This window comes from Dryobates pubescens (assembly GCF_014839835.1).
Source record: "Dryobates pubescens isolate bDryPub1 chromosome 41 unlocalized genomic scaffold, bDryPub1.pri SUPER_41_unloc_1, whole genome shotgun sequence".
In the NCBI taxonomy this organism is placed as follows: Eukaryota; Metazoa; Chordata; class Aves; order Piciformes; family Picidae; genus Dryobates; species Dryobates pubescens.
The window spans coordinates 579254-603251 of record NW_026530685.1 but is presented as its reverse complement, the minus strand read 5'-3'; the positions used below and the strand labels follow the sequence as shown (position 1 = coordinate 603251).

The window sequence follows — 23998 nt, the reverse complement described above, 5'->3', positions numbered from 1 at the left end:
TTTCCCTTTTGTTTTCCTTTTTTCTTTTCCTTTTCCCCCTTTTTTCTTTTTTCTTTTCCCTTTTATTTTCCTTTTTTGTTTTATTTTAATTTTTCCCTTTTTCCCCCCTTTTTTCAATTTTCCCCTTTTTTTTCTCTTTTTTCCTTTTATTTTCCTTTTATTTTCCTTTTTTTCTTTCTTTCCCTTTTTTCTTTCTTTCCCTTTTTTCTTTCTTTCTTTTATTTTCTTTTTCTTTCTTTTATTTTCTTTTTTCCTTTTCTTTCCTTTTTTCCTTTCCCCCTTTTTTCCTTTCCCCCTTTTATTTTTCCCTTTTTTTTCTTCTATTTTTCATTTTTTTTTAGAATATAATAGCAATTCTATATATTTTTTCCGTAGTTAAAATAAACTTTTCTGCTTTCCCCTCTTGTTAAAAAAAAAAAAAATCGAAGCGAGCAGTACAGAGGCAAAAAAACCCAAACCAAATATATGCAAAACCCCCAGGGCGAAGCTTCCCCTTCCCCCCCCTCCCCTCCCGCCCCAGCCTGGCCAGAAGGGGCTGGGAGGTTGCAGAGGATGTGGTTGGGGGTTGGGGTTTTCTTTCCGGGAGGTTTCGGGGGGGGGTTCCTCGCCGGCAGCGCAGGGAGGAACCTCCCCCCACCCCAAAAAAAAAGACCCCAACCCAAAACCCCAACCGGACACAACCTGAGGCTGTGGCAAAAGAAAATGAGACCGGCTGTGGCCGGGGGAGGGGTCCTGGAGGGGCTGCGGGGGTTCGGCCCCCTTGGTGCGCGGGGGCGGGAGGGGTCCTGGCGCGGGGGGGAGGGGGAGGTCGGCGACTCTTTGGGATTTGATCTCTGCGGAGCAGTTTGGTTCTTGTGCTTCTCTCCTCCGCGCCTCGGGGGCTGGTCCCAGCTCTTCTCTCCGCGGGTCCTGATCGCTGCAAGCTCCAAAGCGATGATCTCCGGGGTGGGGGTGCAGACAGCACCGGCCGCGGGGGGACCTTGAGCGGAGTCGTTACCGCAGCCGTTACCGGAGCCCTGCCAGCTGCCAGGGTTGGGAAGTTCCAGCTCTTGACCAGGATCCGCTTGTTGGGAGCAGAGCAGCAGCTCCAGGCTGGCACCCAGAGAGCCTCCAGTACCAGGGGATGCTGGACCGTGCTGGGGACTCCCCCCGCTGCCAGCCTGGTCCCAGGAGCAGGGCTGGGTGGGGGCTTAGTCCCGGTGCTGGCCTCGGTGGGGTCCGGTCAGGTCGGGGCAACAGGTCAGGGCTAGCAGCGCCGGTGCAGAGGTACTAGCAGGGGCGTGGGTGCAATATGGGGGTGCGGGGAGCAGCGTGGGGGGAGGGCTGCAGGGTGCATGGGGTTCGGGGCGGGAGGTGCAAGGCTGTGCAGGGCTGCACCGGATGCAGGGTGCAAGGCACAGAGCGTAGGCTGCAGAGCCAGGACCACGAGGTCCCAGGCAGAGAGGTTGTTCGGGGTGTAGGCTGAGCAGGGCCGAGGCTGGGGGGACGCAGGGTGTGGGGTGCAAGGTGCAGGGACCACCCCAGCTCAGCCCAGCTGCCACCAGCCCTGGTGAAGTGGTGCTGAGGCGGTGCTGAAGCTGCAGCTCTGCCCTCAGGACAGGGACCTCTGGCACCAGTTGCAATCCTGAGGCTCTCGCCGCTGGTCCTTCACTCCCCTTCAGCACCTCGGGTGCCAGCAGGCTGGCAGTGCCCGGTCTTGGCTCGTTGGGTTTGGTTTCCCAGCCCTGATCGTCAGCCTGTAGGGAGCTTCCCGCTGGCGACATCGACTCTCGAGCTTGGCGACTTCCTTCTGGCTCTCTGGCCCCCCAGGATCCATCTCTTCACCTCTCCCTGTGCGCAGCCCCTCTGCACCTGATGGTTTTGCTCCTGCCAGATCCCGGGAGAGGAGTGGAAGCTTCTGGCTGCCCACAGCCCACTGGAGATGCTTCAGTTCAGGCTCATTCGCAGGATTTGCCTCCTCTCCTCCACTGCCGTGCTGGAAACCTCCTCACAGAGCCAGGCAGAAGCTTCTCCTGCCGGGGAGGTAGGGCTGGGCAAGGGGGGGAGGTCACCTGTAGGCACACAGGGGGGCAGCAGCAGGGCTAAGAACAGATCCTGGGGGGCTGCCAAGGCAGCGAATCTCCCCCATCCATCCTGCCCACCCTGCAGCAGCACAGTGCCAAGCGCTTGGAAGAGAGGCAGACCCCCTGGCTGCCAGGAGCTGAGGAGCAGAGCAGGCTGGCAGCCATCACCTCCTGCCTCTTCTTCCTCCCTCGACGCAGCGGGGAAGGACCAGGGCTCACTCCCTGCCACCAACAGCCTCAACTCGGCCACCTCTGCAGCACCACCAGGAGCTCATTCTGCAGCCCTCCCGCTGTCACCTTGCAGCCTTCCTCTTCCTCCTCCTCCTCCTCCTCCTCCTCCTCCTCCTCCTCCTCCTCCTGCCGCTGGCTGGGGCTGGTGGGGGTTGGGTGTTCCTCGCTAACTGCTGCTTGTTTTCTGTGGAACTTTAATTGCAGGGCACGGGGAGTAAACCACCCACCAGCAGCAGCAGCAGCAGCAGCAGCAAGGAAGGTTTCACACCGCAATCTCTGGGCACGGGGCTGGCATGGGGCTGGCACGGGGTTGGCACGTCCTTGCCTCCATGCACCGACCCCCCACCTCGCCCCTCACCCCACCCCCCACCCCTCGCCAGTTATTTATGGAAGGGGAAGAGTTACAAAGGAGCAGATTACAGGCTGAGTATACCTGGAGTAACACAGTGACTTTGATTACAATTACTGACACTGCTGGGCGAGGTGTAATTAATATCGTGGAGTAATTACACGGTTGCTTCATCTGTTTAAAAATAGACAGAATAGCCTCTGCTGGGTTCTCATTGAGAGCAGCAAACACCAACCCCCGGAGCTGGGCTCTGTGCAAGCCACCAGCGGAGCCCCAACCACCACCTCGGGGCTGAACTTGGCGGAGGGGGGGGGAGAAAATGGAGGAAATGGTAAAAGCAGAGGGAGAAAATGGCTGGTTCCTGAAGTAGCCAAATGGTGCTGAGGGGAGCTCAGGAAGCTGAATGCTGGCACCAAAAAACAGGAGGAAAAAACCCACGAGGGGCTGAGCTTTGGAGCCTCTGCTACGAGGCCAGGCTGAGAGAGTTGGGGGAGGTCAGCCTGGAGGAGGCTCCAGGGAGACCTTCTGGAGACCTTCCAGCGCTGAGAGGACAGCTGGGGACAGACTTTTGAGCAGGGTCTGTTGTGCCAGGACAAAGAGGGGAGGGGATGGCTTGAGACTCCAAAAGAGAGAGTGGAGAGAAGGAGAAATTGGTGCTGCTGAGGGTGGGCAGAGCCTGGCCCAGGTAGTTCAGAGAGGTGGGAGATGCTCCCTGGCTGGCACCAGCCCAGATCAGGTTGTGTGGGGCTCTGAGCAACCTGCTCTGGTTGAGAATGTCCCTGCTGGACGCAGCGGGGTTGGCCTGGATGAGCTTTAAAGTTGCCTTCCAAACCAACCCATCCCAGGGTTTGGCAGGCGGGGGCTATATGCCAGGCGCTGGCACCGTCACGCAGGTGGCACCGGATGGTGCTGCCGATCCCCACCAAACCCAGCAGAAGCAGCACGAAGGCCATGGGCTTTGTTTTAAACAGATGAAGCAGCCCCCACCACTGCACCACCCTCCAGCCAGCCCCTGCCGCCCCCCCCTGGCGGAGTCGGCGCTGCCGGCGGGGCTGGGGCGCGGCCGATCCCGGTGCCGGCGGCTGGAGGCTGCTGGGGGTCTCCAGCCGGCAGTTCTGGGGCTGTAGCAGAGCCCCCCTGGCTTCCTAAAAGGCTGGGGGCCGGGCTCATGGGAAGGCGGCGATGTGAGCACCGAGCGATGCCCCAGCGCAGGGGCTGGCCCGCAGCCCCTCCACCGCCACCGCCCTGCCCGGCCCCTCGCCAGCGGCCCCGCGGCCCCGCTCCCACACCGGGGCTCCAGGCAGAGCAGGACACCAAGAAGCAGAGAGAGAAGAAGTCTCCCTCGTTCTGCCCGGGCAGAAACACTCACGGCTCTGGAGAACCTTCCCCCGGGCAGGGTACGGCCAGAACGCTGCCACCCACCCCAGCAACGAGAGGTGGTGGGAGTGGGGGCGGGATCGGTGTGGGTCCTGGTCAGGAGCTGGGATGGAGCTTGGGCAGCGTTGGTCAGAGCCTGTGCAAGGAGCCTCCACCTCCACCACCACGTTGGCATCTGCCCCAGAGGGGGCTTCGCGATGGTGAGCAGGGCAGGGGACAAAGGGAGCGCCCCGGGCCCCCCCCTCCCCACCGGGGTGCACGCAGGGGAGGAAGATTCTCCCTCTGGTGTCTCCGTTGCTTCAGCGCTGCTGACTCGTCGGTGGTTTTGTGTGGTTTTGTTTTTTCCCTTGGTGGTTTGTTCTGTTTCGGTTTGTTTTCAAATGTGAAGACCTGAGATTGAGCGTGGGGCTTTCCATCCGCCACCGGACGCCGCGGCGTGGGCTCGCCCGAGGCGTCACCTCCCGTCCCCTTCCTTCTCCACGTCTAGAGGCACCTGAAACGGGGATGCGATTCCCGAGACCAAGGCGTTGGCGAAGCTCCGAGCAGGGCTCGGGCGCTGCTGGTCCCCCACCGGCTCCGGCCGAAGGGTCCTGGCGGCGGCGGCGGCAGCGGCGGCGGCGGCTCGAGGACCAGAAGAAAAGTTCCGTGGAGACCTCGGGACCTGTCCGTGGGTGGGTAGGGGGTAGGGAGGGTTGGCGCCGAGGGGCTGCGTCTTAGCAGCTGCTTGAGCTTGTGTAAGGGGTGGGGAAGGAGGTGGAGCTGACCCCGATGGGGCTCTCGGAGAGAGGAGTTTGGGGGGTGGCCACGGGCACGCCGACCCCCCGAGCCTCCAGGACGGCGGCGAGCAGGCGCTGCTGCTGCTGCCGGAGCATGTCGGCCATCAGCAGGGGCAGCGAGTTGAAGCTGGCACTCAGCTGCTCCAGCTTGGACTCCAGGCTGCCGATCTGCTTCTCCAAGTCCTCGCTGCGGTCGTTCAGCTCGGTGATGAGGTCGTACATCACGTTCTGCATCTGCCGAGGGGACAAGCAGAGAGGTCAAGCGCGGCTGCTCGGAGGGGGTTCGCGCAGAGCCAAGCCCCTTAACCCCTTCCTGCAAGCAAAGCCCCGAGAGCCACCCAGGTGCCCGCCCTGGGCACCGAGGCAACAGCTTGGCTTGTCCTAGGACACTGAAATGATCAGGTCAAGGGAGGTTTTCCTCCCCCTCTGCTTTGCTCTGGCCTGGGGAGGCAACATCTGGAGTACTGGGGCCAGTTCTGGTCTCCCCACTTGAACAGAGACTGGAGAGAGCCCAGTGGAGGCTGAGAAGGTGCTGAGAGCCCTGGGGCACAAACTGGAACCCAGGAGGTTCCATCTGAGCAGGAGGAGAAACTTCTTTGGTGTGAGGGTGCTGGAGGCCTGGAGCAGGCTGCCCAGAGAGGTTGAGGAGTCTCCTTCTCCAGAGAGCTTCCAACCCCACTCGACCATTGTGATCCTGGGCAAGCTGCTGTGGGTGACCCTGCTGGAGCAGGGGGGGTTGGAAGGAGATGATCTCCAGAGCTCCCTTCCAACCTTGGCCACGCTGGGATTCGAGGATCCTGTGAAAGCTGCCTCCGGGCAGGCAGGGGGGAAAGGTGCAGCCAGCCCTGTGCTGCCCAGCAAGAGTTCCCCTGCCTGGGGTGCAGGGGGCAAAGACCTTTCCTGGAAGCAAGGGGAAGGGGAACCCCCAACCCCAGCCCTTGGCTTGTGTCTGTTTTCCCTCCCGCAGCCATCCCACGGCAGCTCCTCCCGGCTGACATCTGCCGCGCCGGAGCACCCCGCGGTCAGCCAGGTCCTCCGCAGCCCTTCCCCGGTGAGGAGAAACATCCGGAGCAGGCTGGCCGAGCCCGGGGGCGGGGGTGAGGGGATGGGGGGAGGGGGGTGGGGTGGTCTACGGCGGGGACTTGCCTTCGAGAGGTCAACCAGGGTGTTGGCTTGGTCGCTCAGCTTCCTCTGCTCCATCTTCACGCTGCGCAACCTGGGGAGGAGGAAAAACGCAGACAGGGCTGCGGTCCCTCCCCGCCAGCGAACTGCAGGCAGGGTCAGCGCCCCTGTGCCGGGGGCTGGGCACATCCCCCTGGGGCTGGGGGGGTCCCTTACTGGTGAATGGCTTGTAGGAACTTCCTCTGGTGCTTCCTGACTTTGGCGTGGTCGATCTTCTTCAGCAGCTTGGTGTGCTTGTAGATGAGCCACGTCTCCCGCAGGACGTTGGCTGCTGCGTTCTTGATCTGCGGGAGCAGAGGGAGACACTTGGCCGCCGGTCACCGGCCCCGGCAGGCAGCGTTCCGCCGGGACACCAGGGGCTGGCTCCGCCGTGAGCCGGTGCCAGGAGCTCTCGGCTGGTGGCAGCTGGAGCGAGGCGCTTGGCTCCGCTCCCGCATCGTCTCCTGCTCCTCCGGAGGGACCGCGGGGCGGCTCCGATGGGAGCCAGGGCAGGCAGAGCTCCAGACGGTCCCCGGTGTGCTGGCAGCCTCATCCCACCCCGCGCCGGTGCTCCACCGCCGGGGTCCTCACCCACACGTGGAGCTGTGCCCACTGCCTGCGTGTGGGGCTGTGCCCATCACCCGTATGCAGAGCTGTGCCCACTGCCTGCATGTGGGGCTGTGCCCATCACCCGTGTGCAGAGCTGTGCCCACTGCCCACATGTGGGGCTGTGTCCACTGCCCACATGTGGGGCTGTGCCCACTGCCTGCGTGTGGGGCTGTGCCCATCACCCGTATGCAGAGCTGTGCCCACTGCCTGCATGTGGGGCTGTGCCCATCACCCGTGTGCAGAGCTGTGCCCACTGCCTCAAGAAGAAAGCCAAGATGCCCAACTTTGCTAGGCTCCCACATCCATCTGCTGCTCCTGGCAGGGCCTGGCTGTGCTGCCAGTGCCAGGATGTGGCTTCCCCAGGCACCCCAGCAAACCCCAGCTCTGCTGCTCACTCCAAGAGGAGTTTGCCACCATCTGCCTGGCACAGACCCTGCAGATCCATATCCATGGCCGTGGTGCCGAAACCCACTGTGGTACCCACGGGACCCACACCCAGAGGTGCCAACACCTTCATCCTGCCTTGGTACCCACAGGATCTCTACCCAGGGGTGCTGACACCTTCATGCCACCATGATACCCAGAGGTGCCAACACCTTCATCCCACCATGGCACCCACAGGATCTACTCCCAGGGGTGCTGACAGCCTCATCCCACCATGGTACCCCTCATGCCCAGCTCCTGCCACCCCTGGTGGCACCTCACCCTCTTGGTCAGCTGCGTGTCCATCATGAAGTTGTGGACGTGCTTCTCAGCTTTGGTCAGCTCCAGCTTCCTGGCCACCACAGCCACCACCAGTGCTGTGCAGCCAGCACCCTGCACGGGGGGGAGGAGGGGAGGGGGACATTCAGTTGGGGAAATGGTTTTGTCACCTCCCAGCACCTAGGCAACAGCAGCATCCCCCCCACCCCTCCCCACTGCAAGCCCCTCATTAACTCAGGCTCCATCCCCCCCCTTCCCTCCCCCTGCCCTTCATCACCATCCTAATGAGGAGACATCAGAGAGCCTGGACGGCCTGGAGCTGCTGCTGCTCTTCTGGGTAATTAACAGCAGAGGCTGGGGCTGATTTATGAGGTCAGCAGTGATGAGAGAATCACAGAACCCCAGACTGGGTTGGGTGGGAAGGGACCTTCAAAGCTCATCTCCAGCCCAACCCCCCTGCAGTCAGCAAGGGACATCCCCAGCCAGCCCCAAACAGCCTGACCTGCAACGCTGCCAGCCAGGGGGGCACCCCCCACCTCCCTGGGTAGCCTGGGCCAGGCTCTCCCCACCCTCAGCATCAACAATTCCTCCTTCTCTCCACTCCCAATCTGCCTCTTGCAGTTCCAAACCATCCCCCCCTCGTGCTGGCACCACAGGCCCTGCTCAAAAGTCTGTCCCCAGCTTTCCTCTCAGCCTTGGAAGGTCTCCAGGAGGTCTCCATGGAGCCTTCTCCAGGATGAATAACCTCAGCTCTCTCGGCCTGGCCTTGCAGAAAAGGCTCCTGGAGTGGATTTGCCTTTGGGAAGCGAAGGTGCCAGGCCTCTGCTCCCCCCTCCTCTGCTGCCCCCCTCCCTGGCAGAGGTTCCCAGCGCTGGCAAATGCTCCTCCATGTATTAAAGAGTCATTAATTAGCATCCTGCTCCCAGCCCAATCCTCCAGCATCCCCCAAGCTCCTGCTGCCTGCTCTCAGCTCCCATTGCTTCCCTCTTCCTCTCAGGGCAGCTCCCCAGCCCGAGCCATCATGGAGGGGTTCCCATCCCAGCAGCCACAGGGGAGCCCCCAGCCATCATGGGGGGGTCCCTATCCTGACAGTCATAGGGGAGGGTCCCCATCCCAGTGTGGGGGCTGAGCTTCCAAAAGGACACCAGCAGCAGGATGCCTTTTGCCAGACGCTCTCAGACCAAAGTGACCACAGGCTGGGGGAAGCTCTGGGACCCCCTCAGCTGAGAGCAGTGGCTGCTCCCCTGCCCTGCTGGGAGAAGCCTCCCTGTGCCCCCCCTCCTCCACCCAGCAGGGATTTTCTCCCTCTCTTGGCTTCCACCAGCAGCATCAGGCTGGCAGCTGCCCGCCCTGGCACGAGCCAGATCAAAGACCTGAATTCAATCTGCAGTCGATAACCTGACAGCTCTCGTGGGGCACCCAGCGGAGCCCAGCTGGTGCCAGGTGCCAGCTGCAGAGTGGGATGGATCCATCCCAAGGGCCTGGAGCTGGGCAGAGCTTGGGCTGCTGAGGGGCTCCGTGGAGGAGCTGGGGCTGGAGGGCCCTCGGGCACTGCTGGAGAGCCTCTCGGGCTGGGACGTCTCAGGGGCCCCTCCGGATGGTGACCTTTCGGCCGTGAGGAAATGAAGCTGCAGCAGTGAGGTGATGCCGGCAGGCAGAGGGCTCCCAGCTGGTCCCAGCCTTCCAGCAGGAGCCAGCAGCAGTTGGGATGGCTCTGGGTGATGGATGTCAGGTGGTGTGAACAGGGACAGCCAAGGGATGCTCAGGAGCCCTTGGGGACACCCCTGACCCTGCTGATGTCTGGCTCCCCTCTCCCTCACCCAACACAGGCTCAAATCCACTCTGCATTCACTCCTGGGGACTGGTTGGGCGTCCCACACTGTGCCCCAGATGCCAGGCAGGGACCCACCCAGCCTGCACCACCACCTCCCCAGCCAAACCACAGCGTCTGCCACTTGCTGTGCTCCCAGGAGCCGCAGCAGCAGCTCAAGCAGCCCCCAGGCTGTGAGACCTCCGAGCTGAAGCCACCACACCTCATGCATGGGACCAGCTGGGAAAACCTGGTGGCCCTGCTGCCACCACAGGGCTCGGCAGAGCCCAGGGGACAGCTGCCCGGCTCGGCACGGCCCTTACCATGATGCCAGTGAGCAGACAGACTCCCTTCCCGCAGTAGGTGTGTGGCACCATATCCCCGTAGCCAATGGAGAGGAAGGTGATGGAGATGAGCCACATGGCACCCAGGAAGTTGCTGGTGACGTCCTGCTGGTCGTGGTACCTTGCCAAAGAGACACAGGCATCGGTGTCACAGCAGGGGATGGAGGGGGGATGGGGACAGCTGTGGGGGAGCCGCAGGGACGAAGCCGAGCAGGGCGGCTGCGCTGCGCCGCGGGGGGAGCGGAGCTGAGCGCCGCAGGACGCCCCCCGGCAGCGGCCCTTGCGCAACTCCTGGCACAGGAAAACTCTCACGGAGCAAACCGGAGCCAGAAACGCCACGGGAAGGGCTTCTGCTTTCCCTCAGACCTGTCACCACATCCCTCGGTCCCCCGGGCGCTGCGCGGCGCGGCGGTGGGAGCCTGCTGATGGCAGAAACAGCTGCGGCTTGAGCAGGGCCAGAGCCGCCGGCAGCAGCCTCCTCCGCATCCCCCCCGCGGCCGCGGTTTCCCCCCTGAACTACCCCCGGGAGGGGGACACAGAGCCCCGGCAAGGGGTTGCTGCCAAGCCTCCGGCATGTCCTTGGCTGCCGGACGGCGCCCGGGAGCGCTTCACACGCCGCAGACGGAGCGCACCTGGAGCGGCGGCGGCGGCCCCGGGGACGCTGCAAAACCTTCCCCGGCCTCATCCCCGCCGAGCTGCGAGGTCACGACCGCCCTGACCGCCACGGCAGCCGCTGAGCCTCTTCCGGCAAACATGCAACCGGGGCCCTGGCTGCCGCCCAGCTGCTGAGGACTCTCCAGTCCTGAGCCGTGCGGGGATGGTCCTCAGGGGATGCTCCCCGAGTGGATGCGGCGCTGCCTCCGGGCCCTGCTCCGAGCCCCGGGGTGAGCAGCGCCTTTGCCCTGCCAGGGGCAGGACCATGGGCACCGAGGGTGCTCGCAGCATCCCTCTCTTCCCAGCAGGCTGCTCCCAGCCTCCTCATGAAACCAGGAGAGGGAAACCAGATGGAGCTCTTGGCAATCCCACCCAGTCCATCCCAGCTCCTCGCTCCCGCAGCACTTTGGGTTGTCTCCTCTTCTGCAACGTTCCTCCCCCAGCCCCGAGTAAGTGAGGACTTGAATGGGATCCTGCTGCAGCACAAAGTGCCCCCAGCACAGCATCACAGAATGGTTTGGGTTGGAAGAGACCTTTCAGACTATGGAGTCCAACCCTCAACCCAGCACTGCCCCAGCACCACCACTGCATGGCCCTCAGCACCCCAGCTCCGGGGGCTTGGCAACCCCTCCAGGGATGGGGACTTCACCACCGCCCTGGGCAGCCTGGGCCAGGCTTGGGCACAAGCCTCAAGGGGCAGAAATTGTTCCTCACATCCAACCTAAACTTTCCCTGGGGCAACTTGAGTCCCTTTCCTCTTGTCCTGTCCCTCCTTCCTTGGCACAAGAGCCCAACCCCCACCTGGCTCCAACCTCCTTTCAGGGAGGTGTAGAGAGCCAGGAGGTCTCCCCTCAGCCTCCTCTTCTCCGGGGTGAACAACCCCAAGTCCCTCAACCGCTCCTCACCAGCTGTGCTCCAGACCCATGGTGAGAGCTGCTGCAGGGTTGCCCAGAGGAGGCAGTGCCAGTCTCTGCAGCCACACAGGGCTGCCCAACCCTGGTGCCAGCAGCACTCCCCGTCCCTATGCCATGTTGCCCTGGGAAAGGCTAAGCCCAGCACATCCCAGCCGTGGGGATGCCCTCAGGAGCATCTTGCTGGGCAAAGGGGTCACAGCACCAGGAAGCACTTGGAGCTGATACACAAGAGGGGCTGGCACACACCGCGGCTGGCACAGGCAGGAGAGGGGCTGCCTGCCCATGCCAAGGGCTGCCCCTACCTGTCAGCCCCCAGCACTGCCTTCCATCACTCCCTCATCCACCTGCCCCCACCAAAGGCACAGCCACTGCCCACCAGCAGAGCTGCCCCACACAGCACCCTGGCCGATGCCGTGCCAGGGCCATGCCAGGGGCTGTGGCATCACCGGCCGGGCCAAACCGACCCCTCCAGTCCGGGCGGCAGCAGCTGGGGGCTGTGGGGCTGGCTGCAGCCTCACCCCCGGGGAGTGGGGCTGGCTGCACGTGCGGGCACCCGTGCGGGCACACGTGCCAGGCGCCGGCGGGCAGGGCCGGCAGCGCTGCTGGCACCGCAGGCAGCTCTGCGTGGCGGCAGGGCGAGGTTGCTAAGCGACTCACTGCCTCCCGGCGTGCTGCAGCCCCCCAGCACGCACGGGAGGGTGCCCAGCAGCCACCATGCTGGTGGCAGCGGGCCCCAGAGCAGCCCGACGGCTGCTGGGGAGATGTGTGCCACCCGTGTGCCACCCCAGCCTGGCGACTACACCTTGGAGTGGCGCCCACCCCTCTGAGGTGCCAGCAGGTGATGCCTGGGGGACGGTGCCACCACCCACAACAGGCTTTCCAAGAGCTGCTTCAGCACCCTGCCATTGAGGGGGACTTGCCCTGGGTGGCACCGGGGTGTGCCCAGGGATGGCGGATCCCTTGGGCACGAAACTGTGCCACGGTTCCCCGGGCTCTGTGTCCCCAAGCCCAGCCAGCAGCCTGTCCCCGGGTCCGTGTGTGTCCCTCCAGAGGCAGAGAGAGGTGGCAGCAGGGTGGTGGCTGCGGTGCCAGTGCCGGGCAGAGCCTCCTTTGCGTCATCTCTCGGGGGGGCACACATTCGGTTCGCTATTTCCCTGGCATTTGCCAGCCCAAGCCTCCCCCACCCCGCCGAAGGTGCAGCATCCAAGCCCCAGCCTGTCCCCCGGGGAGCCTGCCCGCCCTGCTGCTCCTTTCAGAGGCACAAATGAGCATCTCCCAAACACAATTAGGCAGCTCCGGAGGAGCTCTCCAGCACATCCTGAGAGCATCGTTAAGGGCGGCCGGAAGGCAGCAGCCTGCAGAAGCTGCTGAAGCAGCCTCGGCGTTGGGGCTCAGCCTCGCTGCCACCACACCCCACAGCTGCCCCTCCGCAGAGTGGGTTGGGTTGGAAGGGGCTTCAAAGCTCAGCCTGTTCCAAGCCCCCTGCCACGGGCAGGGACACCTCCCACCAGCCCAGGTTGCTCTAAGCCTCATCCCAGCCTGGCCTGGAACACCTCCAGGGAGGGGGCAGCCACAACCCCCCTGGGGCAACCTGTTCCAGGGTCTCCCCCACTCTCACCCGAGAGAATTTCTTCCTCCTCTCCCAGCTCAAAGCCATTCCTGGGGGTGACCACAAAACCCTGCCCCGAGGAAGAGGAGGAGTGGCCTTCCTCCTGCCTCGCAAGAGCCCTCCCAGAAGCAAACTGGGTGTCCCAGGGGACGCCGCGGTGTGGGAGGTGCGAATCCTCGCAGCTCGGCTCCGAGGATGGCACAAAGCTGCTGCAGCAAGTCCCAGGGATTCCTCCTGCTTCACTTGATCCACAAACACAAAATCCACAGCACCGGCGCTGTCCTGAGCCTGGCACAGCACCCAGCTCAGCCTCCTGGGGACAGCGACACAGGAAACCCTGCGAGGGAGCTGCCCTCTGGGTGGGCACCGCCAGAACCTGGCAGCGCAGCTGGGGAGAGACCTTCCCAGAACAGCCCTGAGAGGGCTGGGGGAGCTCCACCGAAGCTCCCTGCTGGGACAGGACACAGGACCCCCTGTGAGGGAGCTGCTCCCCTTGCCCCGGGATAGATGGGCACCACCTGCGCCTCGTAGCACAGGGAGGGCTGGGGGAGCTCCACCGAAGCTCCCTGCTGGGACAGGACACAGGACCCCCTGTGAGGGAGCTGCTCCCCTTGCCCTGGGACGGATGGGCACCACATGCACCTCGTAGCACAGGGAGGGCTGGGGGAGCTCCACCGAAGCTCCCAACCGGGACAGGACACAGGACCCCCTGTGAGGGAGCTGCTCCCCTTGCCCCGGGATAGATGGGCACCACCTGCACCTCGCAGCACAGCTGGGGAGAAACCTTCCCAGAACAGCCCTGGGAGGGCTGGGGGAGCTCCACTAAAGCTCCCCTCAGGGGGCAGAGGGGTGCTGGCAGGACCCCAGGAGAGGGAGGCTCGGCGGTGCCCACCGGCGCCGGTCGCCACAGCAACCCTCGCTCCGAGTGCCGATGCCAGTGTGATGCCATCCGGCAGTGGGTTTGTCACCACAGTGTTGTCATGGCAGTGGCTCACAGCGTTGCCAGAGCCTGAGCCAGCCACTGCCAGCTTGGCAGCACCACCAGCCCCCCCAGCTACTGCCACTGCCTCTGTCCCCCACCTGCCCTCCTGGCACTCCCATGTCAGCTGGCACTGTACACTGTGCCCTCAGCTGGGCATCCTGCCTGTCCCCAGGGCTATCCCTGGGCATCCTGCCCATGATGGGGGCTGGTTGAAGGGAACCCATAGATGCCAAGCCCCCACATCCCTCCATCACTCCCACAGGGTGGTGGGACATCACAGCTTCACCAAGCATCCCAAGCCACTGAGCATCCCAAACCATTCAGCATCCCAAACCATTCAGCATCCCAAACCATTCAGCATCCCAAACCATTGAGCGTGCCAAGCCACTGACATCCCAAAGCCATCTCTCATCCTAAACCATTGACATCCCAAACCATTGAGCATCCCAAACCACTGTAGATCCCAAGCCACTGAGCATCCCAAACCACTGTAGATCCCAAGCCACTGAGCATGCCAAGCCATTGACATCCCAAATCACTGAGCATCCCCAGATACTGCAGATCCCAAACCACTGCAGATCCCAAACCATTGAGCATCCCAAACCATCTTTCACCCCAAACCATCCCTCACCCCAAATCATCTCTCATCGCAGTTCATCTCTCATCCCAAACCACTGAACATCCCAAACCACTGTGGATCCCAAGCCACTGAGCATCCCAAGCCATTGACCAATCCCAAACCATTGACCAGTCCCAAACCATTGACCAATCCCAAACCACTGAGCATCCCAAACCATCTCTCACCCCAAACCACTGCAGATCCCAAACCTTCTCTCACCCCAAACCACTGCAGATCCCAACCCATCTCTCACCCCAAACCACTGCAATCCCAACCCATCTCTCACCCCAAACCACCTCACACCCCAAGCCCTCTCTCGCCCCACCCCACCTCTCCTCCAGGCCTGCTCCCCCCCCTTTCCCCTCACCTCTCGCACACCCGAACCGTCCAGGCGGCGATGATCCAGAGGGAGATGCTGAAGACCAGCAGCACGGTGCCGGGGCAGATGGTCATGAGGGTCTTCATGACGAAGCGAGTGTTGAAGTTGATCTTGTTGAGGGCGCCGATGCTGCGCGAGGAGGCGTCGGTGAAGAGCTTGCTGTGCAGCAGCATCACCCTGGCGATCAGGTAGAGCCTCAGGAACATGGGGATGGAGAGGATGATGTCCACGTCCGCCTCTGCCCGGGAAGGGGTGTAGGAAAAGGCCAGGCGAGCTGTCCAGAAAAATTTGTACTCCCCAGGGATGGGGTGGATGGCACAGACCAGCATCTCCAGGCTGATGTAGAGGATGCGCTCGTAGGTCATGGCTATCCGCCAGTCGTCCGCCCCGTTGTCGATCACAAAGAGCTGCCCGCAGCAGGGGGAGGGAAGGAGGCAAAACCCACAGGGTCACAAAGCTCTGCCCCTGTGGTGGGTTGAAAATTCACCCCCACACAGACCCATACACACACACCCCACACACACACACACCCCACACACACACCCACACACCCCACCCCACCACCACCCCTCCAACACGGAATTTGCCAGAGCAGCTCAGCTGGAAGCAAATGGAAACCCTGGAGGGGTTTTAAGGCCAGGCTGGATGTGGCTCGGAGCAGCCTGATGTAGAGTGAGGCCTCCCTGGCCACGGCAGGGGGGGTTGGAACTGGAGGGTCCCTGAGATCCTTTCCAACCCTGACCATTCCGTGACTGATTCTATGACTCTGATTCTATGATCTAGTAGGAGGTGAAGGAATGGAATGGGATGGGATGGAATGGAATGGAATGGAATGGAATGGAATGGAATTAACCAGGTTGTGTCCCTGGCCATGGCAGGGGTCTTGGAAGTAGAGGATCCTTGAGGTCCCTTCCAGCCCTGACACCTCACACCACAGCAGGTTGCTCACAGCCACCTCCAGCCTGGCCTTCAAAACCTCCAGGGCTGAGCCTTCCACCACCTCCCTGGGCAGCCTGTGCCAGGCTCTCATCACCCTCCTGGGGAAGAACTTCTTCCTCACATCCAATCTGGATCTCCTCACTTCTGGTTTTGCTCCATCCCCCCCAGTCCTATCCCTCCCTGACACCCTCAAAAGTCCCTCCCCAGCTTTCTTGTAGCCCCCTTCAGATCCTGGGAGGCCACCAGAAGGTCTCCTGGGAGCCTTCTCCTCTCCAGGCTGCACAACCCCAACTCTCTCAGGCTGTCTCCATAGCAGAGCAGCTCCAGCCCTCTGCTCCTCCTGCCAGCACCTCCAGACCCTTCCTGTCATAGGGGCACAATGCTCCAGGTGAGGTCTCACCAGAGCAGAGGGGGAGAATCACCTACCCCAGCCCCACACCCCAGCACCCCCCACCACGGGCAGCTTTGGGCAAGCAACACCCCAGGCCTGCAGAGCCAGGAATGGCTTCAGCCAGGAGGCTGAGGGATGGCTGGGGAAGGAAAAAGTGGGAATGAGCCTTCAGCATCCCCTCCTCTGCACTGCCCAGGGGATGGCCACAGAGCTGGGGGCACCCCAGGGAGCTTCAGGGTACCCAGCCTTGAGTGCAGACCCAGGCCCAGCCTGGGGAAACCTCACTCTGACCCACTCCTGGCACAGCCTCCAGGCCTGGGGCACTGAGTCGAGGGAGCTGTGGTACCACAGAGCCACCCCAGCCCCTTTGCTGGAGCTGCACCAGTGCCACCAGCAGCCACTGTGCCCCCAGTGCCAGGGTAACTCTGGGGGGGGGGGCGGGGAGGAGGACTGGCATCGCGCCCCTGGCTGCTGGCAGGCAATGGGGTCTGGTTGCCATGGCAACCGCCAGTCCATGCTGGGTGCCAGCTGCTCTCCCACCCTTCAGATGGAGTTGGGGTCTCTGCAGGAGCTGGGGGGACATCGGCAGACCCCTGGGGTCACCCTCCCTGCCCGGCCTCTGTGGCCCTGGTGTGAGAGGGACGCCGGTGCCACCGTGGGGGACACCCTCAGGGCACTCTCCACGAGCAGCACTTGGCAAAGGCACCGCCGGGAAGGGATCCAAGGGGGATGTGGCAGCTGGTGCCACTCTCACCGGGGTGTCCTCGACCCTGCGAAGCACAGAGTGGCACCGGCTCACCCCGGGGCCGGGAGCTCCCCGCAGCCACTCCAGCCCAGCACCGCCCGGGAGCACAGCCCCGGCTGGCACCGTGCCCGGGCACAACCCTCGCCGTGGGCCCCCCGATGCACCTGTGCCAGGCAGGGCACACGGCGCTGTCCCCTGGGGCCAGCCCCGGCCTGCCAAGGCTGAGTCACGGAGCGGCCGTCGGTGGCCACCTCCTTTTGTGTCGGGAAAGCTCCTTCCGAGCTGCTTTGTTTCAGAACTTGTTTATATATATATATATAAAAAAGAGGAATGCTCCAAGCTGTCAGGGGAGATCCTCAGGCAGGCAGCAGGCTGCCAGCCCTTCCCTTCCTGGAAAAGGGTGTTAAAAATAGAGGAATTAGCGAGAGGAAAGAGGCAGAGAACCTTCTCTCCTGCCTGCCTCTGGGGCGTCTGCTCCGGGCCGGCTCGGGGAAGGGAAGGAGCAAAGCGTCAGGGGAGGGGAGGAAGGAAGGAAGGGAGGGAGGGAGCGAGGAGGAGGAGGCTCAGGCAGGTTCTCCCTGCGCCAACCCCTCTCAGCCCAAGCACCTGCAGGCGCAGCGCTGCGGGTTGCCATGGAAACCCCCAGCACGGTCCAGCGGTACCCAGCGGGGGCATCCCCAGCGTGCTCAGCACCGCCGGCTGCAGCCGGCCAGGAGCAGGCAGGTCGGACGCGGCGGCTCCGGCCGAGCCCAGCGCAAGGAGAGCTCCTCGGAAGCCACGTGGAGGGGAAAGAAGGAAAAAAGCTTCACCTAACTAATGCCACCGAGAGCCCTGGGCACCCCCGAGAGCAGGGGTGAGAAGAGCTGTGCCCCTTCAAGCCCCCCAGCTGGCACTGGGAGCCTTGCTGGCACTGGGCTGCATCGTGTCCGTGGGGGGCGGGTTGGGGATAAGATGACCTTTAAGGTCCCTTCCGACACATCCCAGCTGATGATTCCATGCTCCACATCATCCTGGGGCACTGCAGAAGGGGCAGACCCTGCCCCAGGGGGCAGACCACTGAGCCCAGTGCCTCTGCCTGCGGGCACAGGGAGGGCAGGGCACAGGGAGGGCAGGACCCAGCAGCCTAACGAAGTGACTCAGGCAATTAACAGCAGCAGAGAGCAGAGCTGGGAGGCCAGGGAGGGCAGGAGGACCTTGGCCACCTGCAGCCCTGGCTGGTGAGTGATGGGCACAGGGATGCCCTGATGACCTCACTGTGCCAACCCAGCAAGTGCCAGCGAGGGAAGGGACAGACCAGAGAAACTGAGGCATGGGAAGGGCTGCAAAGGATTCAACACAGTGCTGAGGGAAGAGGCTGAGGCTGCTGTTGGGTCTCTCCTGGAGGTCAGGGAGGCCTAGCAGTGCCATGGCAAGGTGAGCACAGCCCCCCCTTGGGCAGGAGGGCAGAGAAGCTGAGGATTTGCAGCTCCCAAACCCAGCTGGATTATCACCAATCCCTTCATAAGCACCTCAGAGACACCAGGGGTGATCAGCAGCCAGCCAGGCTTTGTCCACAGCAAACCAGCTCAAACCTCTCTCACTCTCATCCCTGTCAGGGTGACCAGCAGGGCAGCTGGGGCTGGACGCTGGTGAGGTGCAGTGGGAACCCCAGCCGTGGGCAGCCCCGTGGCGCTGGGCTGGCCTCGTGTGTGCACAACCTGCTCCCAACAACAACAAGCAGAGGAAGCTGGCAAGCACCAGCCACAGCCCAGCCTGGCTGACCCCCAGCCAGGGAAAAATATTGCAGCAAAGCCCAAACCTGACAAATATTTGCTTTGAGCAACCCTGCCCCGGGCTCGGTCCCTGCGCAGAGCCCGCGGGGTGGCTCCGGGGAAGGTCCCTTGAGGGCAGGGGACAAGCAGGGAGCAAAGGATCAGCCTCCACCCTCCCCCTTCAGCAGGGTGAGGTAGGATCTTAGGTGCAGACCAACAATGGGCACTCAGAGCTGGGGTTTGGGTGCCCCTTTGCCAGGATGTTCCTTCTCCTGCCCAGGCGTTTGCTCCTCCGGTCTCCAAGGCACATCGGCACGGAGCCGGAGCCGGAGCCCGCAGGGAAGCGAAGCCTTCCGGGAGCGAACTGAGAGCCTTTCCACTTCCCAGCAAAGCCAGGGCAGGCAGGGAGGAAGAGAGTGGGCAGCCCCTGATTAGCAAAGCGTTTCACAGCTTTCCTTGGCACCTCGGCTGCTCCAAACCCTTCCTGCCTGCAGCCTCCCCCCAGCCACCAGCAGCTCTGTGCCCGGCCAGACCCTTCCCCCGTGCCCCCCGACCGCCTTCTCTGCCCCCCAGACAACCTGGCATAGCAGGAGGAGGCTCCTTGCAGGCTGTGAGCTCAGGAACCACATCCCACCGGGGCGGTTGGCAAACCCCCGTAGCCCCCTCTCCCCCCACTACACAGCCACCCAGCCTGGCAGCCCCTCGCTCGGCGTCGCCAACGCCGGGACCTACCTGCACCTCCCGTGTGTGGTAGGCAATGATGAGGCCCAGCAGGATGACGGTGGAGAGGCTGATGAGGCATTTCAGGGCCAAGGAGAACATGGAGTCCTGCAAGGGGAGAGAAGGGCAGGTGTTAGAGGGGGCAGTGCCCACAGGACCCCGCTGGGGATGGCTGCAGCGCTGAGTTCTGTGTGCCCAGGGAGATGCTGCCCCCCACGGCTCTTTGCCTCCTCCTCCTCCATGGGCACTTTGGATGCCCCAGCTCCCACCCTGAGCAGTTCAGCAAGGCAGTGAGGGCACCACCAGCACCGTGGGCAGCACCGTGGGCACCACCATGTGCAGCACCAGTAGCACCAAGCACCATGGGCACTGCCAGCACCGTGGGCACCACCAGCACCACCAGCACCCTGGGCACCACCAGCACCCTGGGCACCACCAGCACCACCAGCACCCTGGGCACCACCAGCACCCTGGGCACCACCAGCCAGAGCAGTCCTCATTCCAAAATATACTTGCAGTCTGATTCCCCAGGTGGAACCCCACAGCCTCCCCTCCCTGGGGACCCCCAACCCCTGGCACCTCAACCCAACCCCATGGCACCCTCAGGGATGGCCTAATTAGACCCTCCTGCTAATTAGCTCGGCGTAGATTAAACCAGCCCCTCGTCCACTGGAGGCCAAAGTGGTTGCTCCCCAGGACCCCACTGGGAAGAGCAAGGTTCAGCCTCCCCCTCCCCTGGGCTCCCTCCCCCCCAGACCCCATTAAGCAAGCTGCCAATGCCACGCTCCAGCCCCACCGGTGCCAGGAAAGCCACCAAGCCCTGGCAACCCTTCACCAACTGCTTTCTCTCCTCACCAACCCACCCCATACCAGCCTGCCAAGCCCCTGCACACTGACGGCACACAGAGCCTTCCCCCACCCCTGGCATGCTTGTGGCACGCTGAGACTTGGCACCTCTAGGGCACCGCCATCCTCGGCTTGCCGGGCTGCCTTCAGCCTCCCTCCTCTCCCTCTTCCCCCTCCCCCTTCCTCGTGTTCCTTCGTCCCTGCGGGGGTCTTTTCGGCACGGAGAAAGGGACTATTTGCCGCGGAGGCGGCGGCGCATTGTTAACGACTTGGCTCCGGCCACGCAATTGTGTGGATATAATGGCTGGGGCTGGTGCCGAGAGAAGTGCCAAGGCTATTCATAGGCAAAGCCTGGCACGGGGGGGGTTGTGCCAACACGCCTAATCCTGCCTGCCAAAAGCACCAAGACCTCAGAGGGTCGCTGGGTCCCCCGGGAGGCGCAGCCGCCGCCAGCGCGGCGGCTGCGCCTCCCGGGGACCCAGCGACCCTCCCGTGCCCCCATCCCCCCCGCTGGCAGCACCGCGGTGGTGCCAAGCAGGCTGCGTGAAGTTCTGGGAAGCAAGGGAGGCCCCCATCCTGCCCAAGACTCAAGGGACAGGCGAAAAACAGCCTCCAGCATCCTGGCTTTCCGGCTCAGCTCCGGCACTCTCCGGAGCACGCCGTGGTTTTGCCAGAGCTGGAGGCGTGCCAGGGCCGGAGCTGTGCCAGGGCCGGCAGCACCAACACGACAGCTGCTCCTTTGCTCACGGCCACAGCCCTGCCGGAGGGGATTTAGAAGCAGCTCGGGGCAGCTGGGAGCCAGGGAACCCTCCTCCCCCTCCCTGTACCCTGCGGTTGTTGGCAGGGGCATGGCGGCAGGTGCCAGGGCAGGGGTCGGTGGCACGGCGGCGGCACGGCGGCAGCGCTGACTCACGGGGGGGGAGGGGGGTCTTCCCCAGCTGACACAGCAGCTCGGCGTGCCGGGGGCTAAGCGAAGGATGGCAGCGGCGGTGCCAGCAGCTTGGTGAGGGCAGTTGGTCCCTCCCCGGTGCCAACCACGAGGGCCCAGGGAGCCCAGCAAAGGAGGATGTGGCTCAACAGGTAGCGGGCACAGGAGCGGGCAGAGATTTGGCCTTGGCACGGTCAAAAGGGGAGAGGGAGCCGCCAGGGAAAGAGGCTCCGGCAGTGGAACAAAGCGAAGCTTCCTCCTCCTCCTCCTCCTCAGCAGGGGGGTCAGGGATGCAGGCTCAGCATCCACATCCCCCTGCCTCACCCGGAGCGGCGGCAGCCGCTGCCGGCAGCTCTCCCCCCACCCGCTGCAGGCAGCCGGGGCTTGCGAGCCCCCCTTTCGCTGACCAGGCAACCTCCACGGGGGGGCAGCGGGGTGCCCCACACACACCCCGTGGGACCCCCCAACCACATCCCTCCCTTCCTCCCTCCTTCCACCTGCTCCAGCTCCGTCGCCTCCTCCTCCACCCGCGCCGCCGCCCGTGCCGGATAATGGCAGGAAGAGGCGAGCGGAGCAGCCCCTTCCCACCGCTCTCCCTCTTCCCTTCCACCCAGCGGGCACCGTGTGGCACGGGGACCCTACCGGCCCCGTCCCGCTGACGCCCATGGGTGCCACGCATGCCCTTGCCGGGTGCCGATGCCGCTGTGGATAGGTATAAATAACATGACAGATGTCTATACAAAGAGTTATTCATATCGCTGCCAACCAGCTCAGCCCGGGAGCAGGAGCTGGAAGGGGCGGCTGGAGGGGGGGGGGGGGAGGAAGATTATAAATAAAAGGCCCCGTCCTGGGAAAAAACAGAAGGAAAAAGAACAAAAAAAGAAGGGAAGAAAGGGGTGTGGAGGAGGAGGAGGAGGAGGAAGGAGGGAGTGGGCTCCGCCGCACCGCTGAGGGCACGGTGCCCTCAGGAGGGCCCAGCCGCGGGCACCACAGAGCCCAGCGGCTCAGCCCTCGGTGCTGCTGGCACATGGGGCAGCTCCGGTGCAGCGCCCACCCTGGCACCCAGCAGCCGGGCACGTGGTCCCGGTGGCCCCCACCCAGGCCAACGGTGTCGCCGCGGTTGACACCTGCGGGAGCGGCGTCCCCGGAAGGCCGCCGGGGCCGTCCCGTCGGTCCCCGGCCAGCCGGTGCTGCCCCTCCCGGTCCCACACGGGATGGGGCGAACGGCTCCGTCCTTATCCCGCGGGACGCAACCGGCTCCGCGCTCGCCCCATCGGGCACCATCCTTATGCCCACCGCCCTGGACCCACCAGTACCTTGGAGTAGAGCCCCCAGGACAGCTCGGTCTCGATGACCATGACGACGATGCCAAACATGCCGAAGATGAGAGCGTAGTCGCTCAGCCGCTTCCTCTTCTCGAAGAGTGCCCGGCGGTGCCCCAGCCGGTACCCAATGTTCTGTGCTTTGCGCTTGGGCCCCTTGGCAAAAGCGGCCGGGGCCGGGCGGGCCGGAGGGCGGTCGGGGCGGTGGGCGGCGGGCGCGTGGTTGTCCTCCCGTGAGACGACGATCTCCGGGGGTCCGGTGGCCCCGAAAAGCTGCAAAGGTTGAGCCTCCGGTTCGGCCTCGATGAGGTTCCTGCGGGATGCGCTGAGGCGGCTGAGAGGTTTCATCACCCCCCCGCTGTACTTGCAGGAGCTCATGGCGATCTCGGTGAAGGGGTTGCTGTCCCGTCGGTGAACCAAGGGGCTGGGCTGCCGGTGTTTGCCGCTCCCCACCCCGGAGCCCGCCGGGTGGTCGCCGAGGTTGAGCTGGCTGCCGTGGCGGGAGGAAGGGTGGAGGGCGGCGGGGGCGGCGGGAGGAGGAGGAGGGGCCCGTAACGACCCGGGCGAGGAGTGCAACAGGCTGTGCTGGAGCGGCGGCAAGGCGGCGGGAGGCGGCGGTGCCGGTGCCGGTGTCCGTTCATCCCCCGGTAAGGGGCAGGGACACCGACCGTCCTCCTCCAGGTCCCCCACGCCCGAATCGTGGAGATGCCCCGATGTTTCCATAACGGCGGCACCGGCGCCGTTTTACCGGGCACCGGCTCCGCTTTACCGGTCACCGGCCCCGCAAGCTGGATCATGAATGGGCGCCGAGCGCTCGCCGCTACCACCGTCGCCCGCCGCCGCCGCCACCGCCGCCGCCGCCGCCGCCCCCGCCGCCGCCGCCGCCGCCGCTGGCCCGGCCCCGCCGCGCCATTGGCCGCGCCGGGGCTCCCCGCAGGCTGACATCATCCCCGCCCGCTCCCCGCTTCGTATCCCACCCCCCCCGCGCCCCCGGTTCCTGCATCTCTGCGGGGTCGTTCGGGATTTGTAGTCCACCGAGGAGCACCGACGGCCGGTACAGCTGCGAACCGCCGGTACCGGCCGTCGGTGCTCTCCGGTGGACTACAAATCACCAACGATCCCGCACCGGTTCCGCCCACCCACCCTCCCCTGGAGACCACCCCCCGCACCCACCGAGCTTCCCGTCGATGGAGGGGATTGAAGCACCATAGAGGGGACCCTGGGCAGCCCCCTCTAGCCCCCAGACCCACCCCCACCTCCAGGGGCTGCCTCCCAGCCATACATAAACCCCAGCAGACCCCTGGGGAACTGGAGACTGCTGGTGGCAACTGGAGGGGGTGGGATGGGGGACTGGGGGGAGGGATTGTCCCCAAGGTAGGAGGTGGGGGTGTCAATGCTGTACCCCCACAATGATGGGGTCTGGAGGGGGGAATGGGATAAAGGCCTTCATCCCCCTCCCCAGCCCAGCATCCTTTTTCTCACAGCCCCTCCTCCAATGACTTCTTCCCCCCCCCCATCCAGATGTGCCCAGCTGTTGTGGGAGAGGAGCAGCTTGGGAAGTGGATAAGCCACAGGGAATTGGCTGTTGGAAGTCCACTGAAGCAGACCAGGCAGCACCCAGCTGCTGACCCCCTGCCCAGGCAGAGGGAATTAAGCTGCCCCTCTACCCTCTCCCTCCCCAAAGCTGGGGACTGGGGGCGGGGGGGGGGCACAGCCAGGAGGGCATTGCCCATGCCACCTGGCCACGTGTGTCGGTGCCACCCAGGGAAATGAGAGA

General features: G+C 63.9%; 1 protein-coding gene across 1 annotated transcript; it reads right to left on the bottom strand.

Annotated features, from left to right (window-relative positions):
• Nucleotides 1-4627: 4627 nt before the first annotated feature.
• On the bottom strand, nucleotides 4628-23069 carry KCNN3 (potassium calcium-activated channel subfamily N member 3). The gene is made up of 8 exons (XM_054179166.1): nucleotides 22216-23069; nucleotides 19138-19233; nucleotides 14568-14986; nucleotides 9402-9543; nucleotides 7272-7382; nucleotides 6135-6262; nucleotides 5943-6012; nucleotides 4628-5030 (listed from the first exon to the last, which is right to left on the bottom strand). Exons 1-8 carry the CDS (start codon nucleotides 22942-22944, stop codon nucleotides 4734-4736), a joined length of 1992 nt encoding a protein of 663 aa, XP_054035141.1. The 5' UTR covers nucleotides 22945-23069; the 3' UTR covers nucleotides 4628-4733.
• Between the last annotated feature and the right edge of the window lie 929 nt (nucleotides 23070-23998).